Source organism: Acipenser ruthenus, chromosome 2, assembly GCF_902713425.1.
Source record: "Acipenser ruthenus chromosome 2, fAciRut3.2 maternal haplotype, whole genome shotgun sequence".
NCBI lineage: Eukaryota > Metazoa > Chordata > Actinopteri > Acipenseriformes > Acipenseridae > Acipenser > Acipenser ruthenus.
Genome location: NC_081190.1, coordinates 52623366 through 52641326, shown reverse-complemented (window position 1 = coordinate 52641326; position 17961 = coordinate 52623366). Strand labels below are relative to the sequence as shown.

Sequence of the window (17961 nt, the reverse complement as noted above, 5' to 3'; positions counted from 1 at the left end):
GCCAGACTGATTAAGCACGGATCTGGGAGCTGCAGCCTGGGGCCAGCGATTCACCCGGACTTCACCGCACCTGCACTTAACCAAGCATCACTGTTTCTAGCACCGCACCTGCACTAAGAGCACACACTGTCCGGAGATGTGTCTGTGTCTGTGTTTGTGTTGTGTCTGTGTTTTTGTAACTATTATTTTGGGACTGCAACCCCTTGTTATGGTGCTGGCATTACCCATTGCTGGATAGAGCCAGCTTTATTATTTAAACTTTCTTCAATGAAATCAAAGAATTTGAACAGTGAACTCTGTCTTTGTCCTTGTTTGGAGCACCTGCATCACCCTTTCACTACACACAGCAACCCACACGTTAACAGTATCCAACACATTTTTTATAAAAAAATACATTTTGATATCTAACTTAAATGTGTATTAAGAAAAATATAATATTGAACAACTATTATTACTTTTGAAACATGAGTATTTCCCCTGAACGTACATGTTTCTGCTTTGGTAATATTGAACATGTTAATGTTTATCTCTTTGAATGGGTGTGACTAGACTTTGACAATGTTATCAATATATAACGAGAAGGAAGTTAAAGTAAACATTTTAGTTCCTCATGACTAAGAACAAGCAAAGTATGTGACGGGTATGCTTTCTTATTATTCAGAAATATTAGACTATTAATTGTTGTTTTTCACTATTGTTTGTCAGTGAAACGTTTATTAAGGTTTTTTTTAGCATTTTAAGGCTACAAGAATAATCAACATTTTCTTGTTCTTTATTTAAAATAATAAGTAGGATCTTGGGTTGGAGTTCAGTTAAACTAAATTATATTATTGTTTTAAACTAAAACACTTTATTATGTAAATGATAATTACAATGTTTTTGTTTATCCATTCTGTCTCATCAACTAATACACATTTTTTTTCAGGATCATAAGAGAAGCCAGATTTTCTTTGGCTGTTGGCTGTAGGGTCACACTTCTTTGGTAAGAAAAAACTTTATTACCGGTTTAAAACTAGGGAATTATATCAGAGGTGTCAGGTGGTGTATTTATCAGATTATACATGCTAACATTAGGATTCATGGTAGTGTATAACACAGTCCAGTCCTCTTAATGACTTCAGTAGTACTGAAGTCATATTAAACGCGTTGGAATGTAGAATACTGTTGACAGGTTAGAATCCTGGTTATTTTCTCTATAGTTAGTTACCTTAAAATGTTTGTGGCAAGAGACTTGGTCTAAACATATGTTGTAGTGATGTCATCATTATATATCCTTGGTAGTTGACTTCAAAGAAAGCAATTTAAAGCTGAATTGCATTACAACTAAGTTACAAGATGATTCTGGGCATAATCCAAGTTTGACTTACCGGTAAGTATTAAGTTTAAAACATTCCCACATGTTGCAGTGAAGGATTTTCTAAGCCATTTGGTCAACCTGCCAACATATTTCAAATATAGAACAGTAATATTTGTGCAAATAAGAAAACCCAGGATAATCTTAACTGCAAATATGAAATGTATGTATTTAATTTATGATTTGTTTTCATGAGTGTGATTCTTAAGTGTGCTAACATACAAATAGAAAGGTTTACTTGTAAAGTATGAATGATATAGGGACCACTACAGATATTCATTTTGAGAAAATGCCACGATCATTAAGATAAAGTCCTTCCAAAATGTAAAATCATACAAAAATTTTAATTGGTTTGCCTTGTTTGACCAGGTACCTCAAATGTTAATGCTACTTGTTGGTCAAAGGTAACAGCAAATTGAAGTGATTGGCAGAACCAGGATTTGATCTCTTTGGTTAATTTATAGTACTATATAATTAAATCATATATTGTGTTGCATGTCAAACAGTATATGGTCTATAAACAATAATGTTTTGTGACGTTTTATTGACAGAATATAAAATTAGGTATTTCATGTACCCATAAATGTAATTAATGCAGCAAGGTCACATGCTAGCATGCCATTCCACCTGCAATCATCTTATCCAAAAGATCTGTGCTCCTTTGCTAGAGCATCTAGTGAGCTTTTAACCTAATTATACCTGCAAAGGTCAGAATCCACAATGGCAGTGTATCACGTAACATAACTGTCCATTATTCTCATCCCCCTTCAAAGTTTTTATTAACTGATCTGGGTCAATCTAATTTTGAACGGATAAGATTACACCTAATTCTGATATGTGATGTGTAATGGCTTTTGTGGAACCAACCCCTGGAGAGGTTATATCACTTCAAATTACTGAAGTGAATTCATAAATTGGTCTCCAGATTGGTGATTCTGATGTAGCTAATCTGATATCTGAGATATGTGTTCTTTATTTACACCAAAGGTGTGTTTCTAGTCCTGTATGATGACTGTAAAGACAAGCTCAACATGATCTCAGTCTTTCTAGACCCTTTTGCACAAACACATTCTTTGTGTTTGTTTCTGTTTCTATATGTTTAGTTCATGTTACTAGAAGTTGGAGGTTTAGAGTTTCTGAAAATCGGATGGGCTACATCCACTTGACCTTTCAAAAGTTAATTTGGTGGTTAGGTCATATGTAGAGAAACTTTTTTTCTGGGGGATTTGTTTTCAGTACAGGAGTGGGTAGAAATTAAAAAAATGAAAATTCCCAAAAAGAGTAACCAGAGACAGAAATATACTAATGGGCAGAACAATTGGAGATTTGAAATTTGGTAAAAATTGGCCCAATCCTCAAATTAACATTGCATGAAATACAACATGTATTTTCACCATGTTAAATGCTCTAACTTGCTATATGAAACAATAGTCTGTTTACATCATTGTAAGTGCCGGGCAAAACTTACATCGCACTAACTGAGTTTTGTTTGCACTCACACACGCTAGAGTTGTAAATGCAACCTTCCCTCAGGGCACTGGGTCATGAGAGGATTCATCTCCAGTATACAGCACACCTGATGTCGTGTTCTTGTTATGTTATTATTCGTGTTTGATAGCTTTCAAACCCCAGTTATGGTTCAGAATACATAATACATACCAGTTTACTGATGGGTCATTCCACGCTAACTCAACCAGTGCCGTTGCCCATCCGTCTCAGATTTCCCTAGAAAAATTCACCTGGGGGTTTTCAGACATGCTGAGTTCAGAAATGATAGCTATTTTTTTATTTTTTCCCCTTCGACCTGAGAAAGTGAGAAAGGGACCTTGACCAGAAAAATCACCCTGGGTGCTATTTAGATGCTACCATCATGTGTAGCACCTCATTCTAATCGTACTGAATAAGGCTTTTCAGAAAAAAATACTAGGAGCACCCTACTCACTTCTGGCAAATTGCCAGACGAGGGGTAAGTGACAAGTTTTATTTGAACTTCAGCCTAACCCTTTACCCTGTAGGGCAGTGGTGCACAACTCAGGTCATGGAGGGCTGGTGTCCCTCCTGGTTTTTGTTCTAACCATTACCCTAAATTAGTTAATTGGACCAATTAAGCTTCTAATAAGGTTCAATAAAGTACTTTAGGGTGCAATTTGCCAGAAATCCAAAATCCCCAGATACCATAATATTTTGCTTGATGCTTGTAGATCTCATTAACATCCAAACATATCTTTGGGTGATTTTTTGGAGTCCCCCCACGCAAGTTATTACAGCCTAAACTTGGTACAAATAGCAAAAAGTCTAATTTCAAGGTGGTTTAATGACCAGTGGTGGGACTTGAAACCAAAAGTTTTTCACAGAATTTGGAAGACTGGTTCCTAAGGCTCTTACAGCAATTCTTACATTTTAGGACCCACATCCCCTACAGCAGTGGTGCACAACTCAGTCCTGGAGGGCCGGTGTCTGTAGTTTTTTATTCCAACTGCACCCTAAAGTACTTTATTGGACCTTATTAGAAGCTTAATTGGTCCAATTAACTAATTTAGAGTATAGAACAAAAACCAGAAGGGACACCAGCCCTCCATGACCTGAGTTGTACACCACTGCCCTACAGGGTAAAGGGTTAGGCTGAAGTTCAAATAAAACTCATCACTTACCCCTCGTCTGGCAATTTGCCAGAAGTAAGTAGGGTGCTCCTAGTATTTTTTATTTCAATACAAGTAGAACGAGGTGCTACACATGATGATAGCATCTAAATTGCACCCAGGGTGATTTTTCTGCTCAAGGTCCTTTTCTCACTTTAGGTTGACCTTTGCAAGGTCACAGGTTGAAGGGGACATTTAAAAAAAAATAATGGCTATAATTTCTGAACTCAGTGTGCCAGAAAACCCCCAGGTGAATTTTTCTAGGAAAATCTGAGACGGACGGGCAACGAAATCTCCCTTTGCTGGTTGAGTTGGCGTGGAATGACCCTGGTTTATTTAGTCTGTGTCTCTTCTATGGAAGCATCACCACAGAATAGCATTCAAATGTTTCTCACTCTAGTAAAAAAAAAAAAAAAAACATTACTTTTTTTTTTTTTTTGTTAAACATTATTACAAATAACATATATTAATATCAATATGTACATTTAAAAGTAGTGCCCCAGCTCCTTTTTGAATAATGTTTTTAGATTATGGACATCAAGGATAAGATTTTTTATATGCAAGCCTATTATCATTTTTCAATATCTGTTTTGATCAACAACAAAAAAACATGTGCAGTAGCATGCTATCAACATACAGTTCTTTTAGTCATTAGTAAATGATAGTGTAACTAGTACAAGACTTCTGCTAATTTAAAGTTTCAGTTCAGTTTTAATGCCTAACGTTAGGGCTTTAACACATTCAATTACAGTGAATTCTTTGACCAGCAATTGATTTATCTTACCAGGAATTATTTTGTAATCTGCCGATACTGTATATACTGTGTTGTACTGTGTACCTTCATATTATCTACGAATACAGCATCTGCTAAGCTTATGTGTATTTTTCAATTTTTTTAAACTGCATATATAGAAATTGGAGGCAAAAGTAAAAGACATTAGCAAAATGTCATAAAAACCACACAGACACAATAATATACAGTGAGCGAGTTAGATTAACTTTTTAGTTTACTTCTTGTTTGAGAAGACCAAGAAAGTAAACAAAAGGCAAGTTATTTTTCTGTTTAGGATATTGTATACAAAACAGTGAGTTTTGGAAGGTAAACAAACTGACCCTGTGAGGAAACCACTATATAAAGAGCCAGATCTTAGTATCTTATTATTGTTCTTTGCTTAACCATTGCAGACTGATAGAGGTTATTCCATCTGTTAGCAAAATTCTGTGGATACAGATGATGTCATTTCTACAGCTAAATGTACAATTTTACACATATAAGAGACATTTAGCCAAGTGAAAAACTGGCAGGGGAGAGGACAGCTGGCTGTGCCCTCCAAAAAGACTGGATCCAAAGAGCTAAAGCTTTGCTAAATTCACATTGTGTTTATTATAATTCTTTATCCAGAAGCCAGAATCCTGTTATTTGTTTTTGAGTTTTGTTTGTTAAAAATGAATGTGCACAGCCTGCTTTAAACATTGGCTGCCCTGTCACACCTCACTGAGCCTTCTTTTATGGCCTAAAGTGTCCTCCAAAAATATGACTTGGTCAGTACATGGAATGATAGGAAAATGTCCATATAATTGTGACATTTGAATTGAATAAGATTGAACAAAGCACAGTTTCTTCATGATGGTTTCAAATTTTTGTGTTATAATAAAAGATCACTGAACTATGCCATATCATACTTACGAATACATTATTTGATTTAATAGCTAAATATCTAAACAACAGTATAGCACAAAGTAGCTGTGCTATACAGAGACTGAGCGGATATTTAAAGGTCAGTTTTTGGAAGGGTATGTCAACCCACACAGGTTCAGCAGCAAAGACAGTGTAACCACTAAGGAGCTACCCAAAGTGCATGCTGGTATGTATGTATTACATTTGTAGATGTGAAATTCATAGGGCTTAAAGGCAAGGTGTTTTTGCTGAAAGCAGCTTTCTTGGTGTTACAGTCTGTGTTATAACGTTGCAATAATGGGAGAGAAACCAATCAAATACAGACCTGACAGACTTAGAGGGCACTTTATAACTGATATTTTACAACGATATTTTAATTATTTTGTTAGTAGTCCTGGAGGGATTAAAAGCAGTAATCATATGGAATGTTCTAGTACTCTTCAAGAACAATTTATATACCAACTGTAGCACTCACATAATTTGTGTGAAACAGAGCAGATTATGTCCACTCCTTTTCAACTAACTCAATGAGATATGTAAGAAAGCAGCCAAGTCTAACAGGGGTGGTATTTGCTTTCAGTGACTGCAATGTGTTTATCCAATGTGTCTAAAAGACCTTACAAATCTCTTGCAAAAAATCTCTTCTGGATTATCTGAACTGGAAGCAAACATTCCACACCCAAATCCCTTACCTCAACCTCCTAACAGTTCATTTGATGCTTAATGGAGTTGTAATTTGTAGTGTATTTGCACACAAACTATTTAATATGCTATTATGGTAGCTATTTAAAATCCCATGATTTTACTCAACCCATTTCCTGTGCCAAATTAAGACAATTAATTTACAAATTAAATTAAAGCAATTCAAGTAGAAAATAAAGAACAGTAAGAACATTTTTTAACCCATTCCCATTTTCAAACCACAGTAAGAAACGACAGACTTCATTTTAGAAATAACAAGAGTAAAAGAAGTGTCAACAGAAATAAATGTTGGTTTCTCATGATACATAAATGCAGCTGAAAGTCTCACCTGTAAACCACACCCTAATCCCACAACCCATCTTGAGGGGGAAAACATAATCTGCTTGCATTTTGTTAAATAGGTAGATCATTTTATTCTTTCTTGACAATTTTTCTTTGTAACACATAGGGCTACTTAATTTAAGTTCCTATATGTTGTAGATAAAGTCACCTCCAAAATTATTGGCACCCTTGATAAAGATGAGCAAAAAAGACTGTATAAAAGAAATAATACCAGTACTGAGCTATATTGTAATTTTCCAACATGTGGAATATATTTGACTTTATTAATGATTCAATGGAATCAACCAAAATTACAAATTTCTCAAATTATAAATTTATTTCCAAAACAAATTAAGTGTCACAATTATTGGAACCCTTGTTTTCAGTACTTTGTGCACCCTCCCCTTGCAAGGATAATGGTACTGAGTCTTTTTCTATAATGTTTAATGAGATTGGAGAACACATTGGGAGGGATCTTAGACCATTCCTCCATACATAATCTTTCCAGATCCTTGATATCCTTCGGTTTGCACTTATGGACTGCCCTCTTCAATTGAAACCACAGGTTTTCAGTGGGGTTCAAGTCCGGAGACTGAGATAGCCATTGCAAAATGTTGATTTTGTGGTTAATTAACCATTTCTTTGTGGATTTTGATGCGTGCTTGGGGTCATTGTCTTGCTGGATGATCCACGTACGGCCAAGTTTCAGCCTCCTGGCAGAGGCAACCAGATTTTTGGCTAAAATGTCCTGATACTGGGTAGAGTTCATGATTCCGTTGACCTTAACAAGGGCCCCAGGACCAGTGGAAGCAAAACAGCCCCATAACATCAAAGATCCACTACCATATTTTACAGTAGGTATGAGGTTCTTTTCTGCAAACGCATCCTTCTTTCAATGCCAAACCCACCGATGGTGTGCGTGGCCAAAGAGCTCTATTTTCGTCTTATCTGACCATAGCACATAACTCAAAGAGAAAGCAGGTCTCAAGATGGGAAGGCAACTTCCTTGTCACTCCATAAGGATCCAAGGTTCAATGTGAACCTCTAACAACACCCAGTGTGTTTGAATTTGAGTTCTGTTTTGGCCTCTGATTGGCTGACATGAGTTTCATGGTGCACACAATCATCAAATCGCAATACAAGAAGTTTCAAGGACAATATTTTGGTCAATATCTGTCACATGCACCCACTTAAAGCCTTGCTAGATAGTATGCTGAGAATGTAGGACATTTATAGAGTAGGCTATCTAGGACATTGCCCCATACTTTCCTTCAAAGCTCCTGACTGCATTGTCTGTCATTTAAAATTGAACATGATTGTGGGAAACTGCAGATTTAAAAGGTCACAATGCCTGTAGAACAAAAATCAACTATGCTGTGGTCCCTACAGCAGCCAACTGTCTGGCTAGCTGGTCACGTGCTCTATCTCTTTGGAAACTCAGCAAACAGAGATAGAGCAAATCAGTAACAGTTCGAAGGAAATGACTAGCAATAATACAACCCCCAGACTGTAAGACACACCTCCAGTGTCTCACCGGCAGTTGTTTCAGTAATAAATCATATATGTTTTGGTACTGTGCATGGCTTGCAATGGTACAATGCTCGTTTTGATAAATGGGACTGGAATGAATTGATGGCTACATCTGTAAAAAAAAAGCACTCCCTAACAGTGATTAACAACAACTTAAAAATGTGTTTCCAGGAAACTGAAGCCATGTAAGTATTACATTCTAAGTTTGAACTACTTCCTAGTGAGATTGAACAGGTTGTGTGATTGAAAAGTTCATTTTTCAATTTGTACAGAGATTAAGTGTTTTTCCTTATACATTTGTGTTGGTCTATTTCACAATTTGACTGTTAAAATAAGGAAAATGCGATAGCCATAATGGCTTAAGTATTTTATACAGACATTCACCCAATTATAGCGAGTTAGTGAGTCAAGTAGGAGGGTTGTGTGTGAGTAGTTGGCTGATTTAACCATGTACTCAATACCTAATTATATACTACTTGTCTTTAGTATCTACTAATTGTCTTATGCTAGTATTTTCTAGTTTCATTGCATAGCAGTGTGGAGTAGTGGTTAGGGCTCTGGACTCTTGACCAGAGGGTTGTTGGTTCAATCCCAGGTGGGGGACGATGCTGTACCCTTGAGCAAGGTACTTTACCTAGATTGCTCCAGTAAAAACCCAACTGTATAAATGGGTAATTGTATGTAAAAATAATGTGATATCTTGTAGCAATTGTAAGTTGCCCTGGATAAGGGCATCTGCTAGGAAATAAATAATAATAATATACTTTTTCCTTAATGTTAATTACCATATAAAGTACCATATATACTTTAAATATGTCCCAGTCTTGGCAGGTTGCTCTTATTCAAATAACCACCTAGTGTTACTGGAAAAATAATATGAAGCTTCCACAGTATCCAACTAAACAAAATATCATTATACATACTATAAATATATCTGACAAACTGCTTGTAATGTATTCAGGGGCAAAAATGACCATGAACAAATAAAAACATCTCTGAATAAATTCCAAGCTGTGTTTGTTTGAATATTGTAATATTTGTCCGAGTACTACCTTTGAAGAGCATATTGTTGTTTAGATACTCTTTGTACCATTTTTTGTTTTCTGTTATCACATCCTGGTGACTTTTTAAAACAGACCGTTGAAGCATCACTGTAGCCTCACAAGCGCTCTCAGAATCATGTCTACCTCGCACATCTGGTACACAAGAGTGTGACCAGTAAGGGTAGAGTGGTGGAAGGTAACTCTGGTGTACCTGATGGATCTAGAGTACATCATTCTGTGAGCTATATTAGGACCACGTGGGTTATTTAAATGTTTTTATATGTCCTCAGGATCTGAAACAGGAAATTATACAACGTGAATCTAAACAAGAAAAGTACAATTAGTTCAATTACAGAAACCTAGAGTGGATTTTCCATTATGTCCTAAGCTTAAGTGTTGTGGGTGTCGACATCAAAGTTTCACTTCACTTTGTCAGGAAATGCCTGTGAAAAAAAAAAAAAGTATTTTTTAAGTGAACATGTGTTGAGCAAATACCCTTCACAAATTAACTGCCTTAATTATTTCAAATTGTTTTATGTGTAAAAAGAAACTTAGTAAGACAGCCCTTAGTCTTAGACATCCCAGTTAGGGTCTGTTTATTCACGTTTACAGTTTACAGATTTGGAACCTGATGCTTTAGCTAGCAATAAAGCTCCCAGAACATGGACATGACTGAAACAGGAATCCTGCAGCAGTAGGAGGTTGTAAATTACATTCCCTCACAAGATTATTTGTAGCACAGGAATTAAAACATAAATTTAAAGGGCATCCTCATTTTACCAAGTGGTGTATTTAATAAACAGAGCTTGATGATGTGTGTCGGAATCTGAATGGAGTCCATTGTCATCTATATGCAGATGATACAGTGCTTTATACTACTGGATACTCTGGCACAGACACAATTAAAAAACTCCAAGAGGTTTTCAATCTTGTACAGCAACGTTTTTGGAATTTAAAGCTGTTACCTAATACAAAAAAAAAAACGTAAGTTCATGTTTTTTGGACCTAAATTTAAAAGTTTAAAACAAGACTTAATCCTTCATTCATTGACTGGAGAGTCTCTTGAGATGGTGGATAGTTATAAATATCTTGGGATCTGGCAGGATCCATTCCTGAAGTTTGATCTGCAAATTCAAATAAAATAGCTAAAAAACTTCAAAGTAGAAATTGTGTTATAAACAGCTGTATTTTTCCTTTGTTTGATTATGGTGATACTTAAGTTTTACATGCCTCTGCTGACCAATTAAAAAATTGGATCGACTAATGAACAAAGCAGCCATATTTTTATTAGAATGCCACCCTGAAACCCATCACTACCAGTTACTGGCTTCTTTTTTTCACATTTTTAATTTAGTAGTCGCCAATTATTTTTATTATTTTCTCCAAATATAGAATATCCAATTATTTTTTGGCTCAGCTCACCGCTACCACCCCCACGCTGACTCGGGAGGTCAAAGGCAAACACAACCATGTGTCGTCAGCCGACCGCTTCTTTTCACCTTGCACTCACCATGCAGCCACATCAGAGCTACAGTGTTGGAGGACAACGCAGCTCTGGGCAGCTTATAGGCAAGCCCGAAGGCGCCCGGCCAGACCACAGGGGTCGCTGGTGCATGGTGAGCAAAGGACACCCTGGCCGACCTTAGCCCAGACCCCCCCCCCCCACCACCCGGGTGGCAATCGGCCAATTGTGCGCCGCCCCCTGGGAGCTCCCGTTCACGGTCGGCAGTGGAATAGCTTGGACTTGAACAACCGCTGTCCAGGCTATAGGGAGCATCCTGCACTCCACGCAGAGCACCTTTACCGGATGCGCCACTCGGGAGCCCTAGTTACTGGCTTCTTTAAATTAGATTGCAGAAGACAATTACACTGGGTACTTTTTCTGGGTAAAACTGTAATAGGTTTGTTGTCAGGTTACCTAGGTTTGTTGCTACAGGTGAATATACCCAAGTACAGGTTATGATCTAGTCTTGCACTTATTTATCAAGTGCCTTAGAGAAGGTCCTGGGTTGGCCGATCAGCATTTAGTTACAGCACCCCTATGGCATGGAACAAGAGTATCCGGGATATGATCAGCATCAGATAAATAACCCAAATGTATCAGTTAAATGAAGAATAATGACTACGATTACATTTATTTTATTGAGTAGGTTCCAAGAATTATCAAAGTGTAAATGCTTCTGATCCCAGACTGAATGTATGATGAGATTGTCTTTTAGAGAGATGTTATTTTTAGGGAAGTGAAATTACTGTTGTCTGTTTCTGGTCATCTTGCCAGGACGCTCTTGTAAAAAAGGCCTCGGTCTCAATGGGGTTTATCTTGGTTAAAGAATGAATAAATAATAATAAATAAATAAATATACTAAGGTAACAACAACCTTTTTGAATATGTACACACATTTTCTAAACTTTTATAAACCACACTTCACCTTTACGTTGAGATGACTGAAAAAAAACAACAAGTGATGAACAAAGAAATACAACTGCATAATTGCCTTTTTGGGGTTAAATCATTACAACCTGTTGGGATAAATGTTTAAATGAAGAACAGCACAGAGAGTGCTAAAAAGTGAAGAGCAACATGAAAATACTAACTAGAATCCTTCTACCTGAGTTACTCAAATTCAGATCCCCCGCCCCCCCCAACACACAATGTCAGTGGTGAGTAACCTAGTCAAGTTAAAATCAATTTTAGTAAGTCTGGTTAAAACTCATTGTACTTTTCCTTCTGAACCTAGGTACATAGTAGCTCCTCCCAATGCTCCTTCTGCATGTTAAGATTTAGCTGTTGTTGTTATTGTTGCCTACAGGGAACAGATTTAAATGAGGCTTATTGCAGCAGAAGCAGGTGTTACCTAAGTTGAAACTGATGTTTGGTGTAAATCCCATTCAACAGTTCTCAGGCCAGTACACGGTAGTAAGTTCATACAACTTTGTAGCATACTACAGGTATGCACTAAGTTCCACGCTGCGTTTTGACCAGTGTTATTTTACATTTCAATATCAAACAGGTGTGTGGACGGGGTTGCTGCATTCAAACACATCTGTGAGTGGAATGAGTGGAATCACTAACGCTGAATACACAGGATTGTAACATTAAAACATGTAAACAACAATACTTAGAATTGTGGTGCAAGTTTATTGGCAAATGGCAGAACGTAGTTACATTTAAAGTGAATGGATTATAGAATCGGAAATATTAGATCATTTACATGGTATTGGGTGTATGGAAAAGGGTAGATGCTGTGTAACTTTGAGAACTTTTCAGGGAGCATCTGGGATTTACTAACAGACCAAAGGTAACATATAACATTAAACTTGTCTCAGTGAAGTAATGTGTTTCTCCAAAAACTATTTATTAAAAGAGTAGCAACCCATGTAGTTAAAAAAGTAGTGTATATTCAGAAAAAGGTGTGACCTTTAGCTTTGTTGCACACACCAGCTTGTACTGTAAGTATTATCAGTAAAACAAGTTTGTCGGCCTGATTTTTACTTTGGTTTTGCTTCCTGGAATACAGTATTAAAGAGTAAGCAGTATACTATTTAAACTGTAATGTAATTTACTAAACATTGTAATAGACAATAGATATCTATGGATTAGTTTAACACTGAATGTGATTGTGGGTTTCCCACATTATGTTATTTGAAAGGTTAAACTACTTTTGTGCAGTAATCTGTTAAGGAAGTTACTGGAAGCCAGCGTGAGTTTATTGTGAATGTACATGTGTTGAAAAGTTAATATAAAGATTTGTGCTTTTGCGTGGATAATATCTGCTGCTGAAAACAACACTAAACACAATGAAAAGCCATGACAATGTTTTCAGGGTTGTACCAGGAAGTGATTTTAATTTGAAAGCATTACCATTTTTAGTAGTTCCTTCCTAGTTTCAGGTTTGACAATTGTAAAGCCTGCATTGTCTGCGAGTGCTGTATTTGCTCAAATTATCTGAACTCTTAAAGCTGAAATAATTTTGGCATATTTCAGTAATTTAACTATCATTTAATCAAAAAATCATTGTTTTAGATTGGATGTAATTACATTTATCCTTAACCAAATGGCTATTAATGTACTATTATATGAGCAATGTTGTGTGGTGAGGTGATACATGTTTTGTGAGTGCAACTTGAAGAGTATTCACCATGGATGGCAGAAGAAAGGACCAGTACCAATGGAGGTGAGGATAGACGTTCTACTTAGTTAATCAGTGAAAGTGTGTATTAGGGTCAAATGGCTGTAAGAAAAGGAAATGTAATGTTCAGGATTGTGAATGTGTAACTAAACATATAGTATATATGTTTTACAAAATACAGCTTTTGTAACTAGTATGTTTATTTGGATAATTACTTAAGGTTGGCATTTTTAAGTGTTACTTTGCTTCAATTTTATAGTGCCAAAGCACTACTGCCGATGTTGTTAATACATTATATACAAGAAAAAACACAGAAACAAACAAAATGATATAACCTTGATATAGAAATATAATTGTTCCCTTTTGTATGGAACAGTAGGGATCTTTGATTAAAAGAATTATTGTATTCAAGACTGTGTGACTTATTTGAAACGTTACTGTGGTATGCAGAACTGAAACAATTGACTTCAACAGGGAAAAACCTTTTTATAGCTGTGGCCAATCTTTGAGGTTACACTACTAGTTGCTGCCTATACAGTATCATGAAAAAACTACCAATTTCGTTTAAAAAATGAAGTAATTTAAGGGAGCGGGTGTAGAGAGAGAACAGGAGAGGACCCAAGACTGACCCTTGGGGGACTCCAGTTAAGAGAGGGTGAGGAGTGGAGGTTGCTCCACGCCAGGTTACCTGGTAAGTGCGGTTGGAGAGGTAGGAGGATAACCAGGCCAGGGCAGTGAGAGATGATAGTAGAATAGAGTGATCAACAGTGTCAAAGGCAGCAGAGAGGTCGAGGAGAATCAGGACAGAGGCAGCTCGGGCACACTTAAGTGAGTTGGTGACAGACAGGAGGGCGGTTTCAGTGGAGTGGGCAGAGCGGAAGCCAGATTGGAGAGGGTCAAGCAGAGAGTGGTTGGACAGGAAAGCAGAGAGCTGGCGGTGTACAGGTGTTAAAGAGTTTGCGGATATCTGAGATTTTAGAAGAGAAGAAGGAGGCAAAGTCATCAGGGGAGATAGAGGAGGGAGGAGGAGGCGGGGAGGGTTTAGGAGGGAGGAGAAGGTAGAGAATAGTTTACGTGGGTTGTTAGTGGAGGCTTGGATTACAGATTGGAAATAAGCACATATGTAGTTTTACAACAGCAATGGCCATGCTGTAACCAGACATTTTACTGAACCCACTGGCAGCAGGTTCACTGCTAGTACGAGTGAATTGTTACACAAGGCTTCCCATGCATGCCTCAAAGCCCTATACTTTACCACCATAGCCTATGAATGCAAATTAAGGAACAGATTACTACAATTTGCATACAAGCCCAAAGCAAAAATTTTCACCAGGAAAAGAATACAGCTCCAGTGCATAATGACTGAATACAAATGACTGAGCACTCAGACAACTATGAGAGTTTAAATATACTGTAAATATAAATATATAATTGTATATGTTATACTGACTAAAGCTTTTATAATGTAACCTTACTTATGTCATTTGTTGTCTAGTAGTGGTATCTAAATTGAGCAGTGTCAGTAATGGTAATTCACTGTACTCTACCAGGGAAAATCCCAGCCTGGTCCAGCTTCTAGTTTCCTGTATAGTCATTCTCAGATTAAATAACTTCAAAGGACATTCATTATCATGTTTGCTTTCTGCACGGTGCTTTAATTATTTTTACTCGTCTCTAACTTTTTTTTTTTTTTGACGAAATTCGCAAATGCAGCCAGAGTTGCTACCAAAACAGTAGAAAGCTCCTGATTTCACTTCACTTACTAGAATGACGGATACAAAGTCACTACCTTGACTATAAGAATTCTTCAACAGCAATGGATACAGCTGCAATCTATAGAACACACAGCTAAAGGGAAAACTAATACAACTAAATAGAATTGCCTTTCCTGCAAGAAACAAAAAAGAAGCATTGCTCCCCCTCTCCAAGGACTCCAAGCTGCTTGCACACCTCTAGGGATGTTAAAGATTTGCCAGTCCCATAAGCCTAGGCTTGGTTTAAACTTTAAACTTTATACTTGAATCCCTTGGCAGCACTTTAACCATATGAACCACCCAACTTTGGGCTAAAAGACTATAATGTTGTACAAACACAGTGGTATCGTCCAAGCTTGATGTATTGCATTTAAGTTTCTATCTGGGAGATAGCAGTGGGCCTTTTGCATAATAGTCAGAAGAAATGATCAACTAAGAAGAACTTAGAAGAAAGGAAAGGAAGTTGATCATCTACTGTAAATTTGATTATATCTTTGCTGGAGAAGTGTACTACTTACTATAGTTTCTATTCATCTTCATTACAGTCTTCAAGATGACAATGAGAAGGAAAATATTTACCATTGTATTTTTTTAGTCGCAAGGAAATTACTTTTCAACAAGTAGTGCCAAATTGCTTTACAGTAGCTAAAATAATGTTATTGTAGTGTACACACTTTATTGTTTATTTTCTTAGCAGACGCCCTTACCCAGGGTGACTTTTATTATACGTTATTTTTACATACAATTACATTATTTTTTTACACAACTACCCATTTATACAGTTGGGTTTTTTTTTAACTGGCGCAATCGAGGTAAAGTACGTTGCTCAGCAGCAGTGTCCCCCACCTGGGATTGAACCCACAACGCTCCGGTCAAGAGTCCAGAGCCCTAACCACTACTCCACACTGCTGCACACATTGTTCTTTTAAATAACTTAAGTTAACCAAAAAGATCTGTTTTGATTAGCTTTAGTGTAAATGTTGCACATAGATATTTAATTTTCTTCCTGGTTCTCTGCAGATAACGTGTGTTCTCAGTCAAATAGGAGATGAAGTGTTGTGTGAACATGTAAATTAAAGGATTGGTGGAGATGAAGTTCACCGATTTTGTGATTGCTTTTGGAATTAGTAATTGAGTGTTTTTTGTTGGTTTGTTTGTTTTTTGTAAACAGCAGAACCTGAGAAAATGAAATATGTAGGTTGTTGAGTTGCAGCTATTTATTTATTTATTTATTTATTTATTTATTTTTATAATTTAGTAGTAGCCAATTTTTTTATCATTTTGTCCCAATTTAGAATAGCCAATTATTTTTAGGCTCAGTTCACCGCTACCACCCCTGCCCTGACTCGGGAGCAGCAAAGACGAACACACGCTGTCCTCCGAAGCGTGTGCCGTCAACCAACCACTTCTTTTCAGACCCACCATGCAGCCACCTCAGGGCTACAGCGTCGGAGGACAATGCAGCTCTGGGCAGCTTACAGGCAAGCCCGCAGGCTCCCAGCCAGACTACAGGGGTCGCTGGTGCACGGTGAGCCAAGGACACTCTAGCTGACCTAAGCAACCCCCCCCTCCGGGCGGTGCTCGGCCAATTGTGCGCCGCCCCCTGGGAGCTCCCGTCCACGGTCAGCAGTGGAATAGCCTGGACTTGAATCGGCGAAGTCCAGGCTGTAGGGCGCATCCTGCACTCCACGCGGCGCACCTTTACCGGATGCGCCACTCGGGAGCCTGCAGCTATTTTTTTTTTAACCAAAAAGGATGAAAATGAACTGAACGAGTAAGTACAAAAAAGGTTTATAAATGTAATTATTATTTGTTTATTTAGCAGACACCTTTATCCAAGGCAACTTACAGGGACTAGGGTGTGTGAACTATGCATCAGCTGCAGAGTCACTTACAATTACGTCTCACCCAAAAGACAGAGCATAAGTGACTTGCTCAGGGTCACACAATGAGACAGTGGCTGAAGTGGGATTTAAACCGGGGACCTTCTGGTTACAAGCCCTTTTTTTTAACCACTGGACCACACAGGAGGACTGAAAGTGGTTTGTTGCAAATAGCATTAACAGTTTGAATTTCCTTTTCTCAAATAAGCTTATCCACAATGTGATCGTAATGTTTTGCAGAAAAATGGCCTCAGGGGAGGTAAGCTGGCCTACTCCAATGAAGGCCATAGGAGCACAAAACCTCCTGACAATGCCAGACGGGGTGACGTTTTCTGGATATCTCCACAAGAAGGGAGGCACACAGATTCAAATTTTGAAATGTAAGTAACAGTGACCCATGGGGCCGGTAACGGGGTAGAGACGTGTTTGTGTGTGTGTGTGTGTGTGTGTGCGTGTGTGTGTGTGTGTGTGTGTTTGCTGCTGATTGACAGGCAGGAGATCGAGACGGGGGGTTGTAGATGGCACACCCCGACAGCCACGCAGGTTTTATTCACAAAACAAGCATATGCAGACAGCAAAAACAAAATACACAGTAGATAAACTACAAATAAACGGGAGGTCCAGTTCACACATCCATCCTCACTATACTGGTGTGGGATCTACAATACCGAAACCAATCCCTGTTTAATAAACAAACCCCGACACTGATCGGCGGTTTCAATATCTTCTTTAAGCTCGGATCACTGTTCCCACTCACGGTGATCAGAGGATTTCAGCAATATGTTTTCTTAGTCCAGTTAGAATGGACGATCTCAGTCCTGGCGCTTGTTTTGACCTTGCAGCAGCCCTTGCAGCAGAGGTGTACAAACAGTACCTTTTTATACCTGGAGCCTCGCTGGAACACACCTACCTGCTGATTAGGATCCC

At 37.8% G+C, this 17961-nt stretch overlaps 1 protein-coding gene across 3 annotated transcripts in view; it reads left to right on the top strand.

Annotated features, from left to right (window-relative positions):
- The first annotated feature begins 756 nt into the window (after nt 1-756).
- The window catches only part of sh3bp2 (SH3-domain binding protein 2), a 37705-nt gene continuing 20500 nt past the window's right edge, over nt 757-17961 (top strand). The window contains exons 1-2 of one of the 3 annotated variants that reach the window (XM_058996989.1): nt 757-982; nt 17275-17414. In XM_058996989.1, coding sequence (XP_058852972.1) covers nt 17279-17414 — 136 coding nt within the window. In that variant the 5' untranslated portion in view covers nt 757-982; nt 17275-17278. Of the gene's footprint in view, nt 983-8262; nt 8410-13065; nt 13443-17274; nt 17415-17961 lie in introns of those variants that run through there. The other 2 variants (XM_058996978.1, XM_058996984.1) reach the window with 2 other exon arrangements.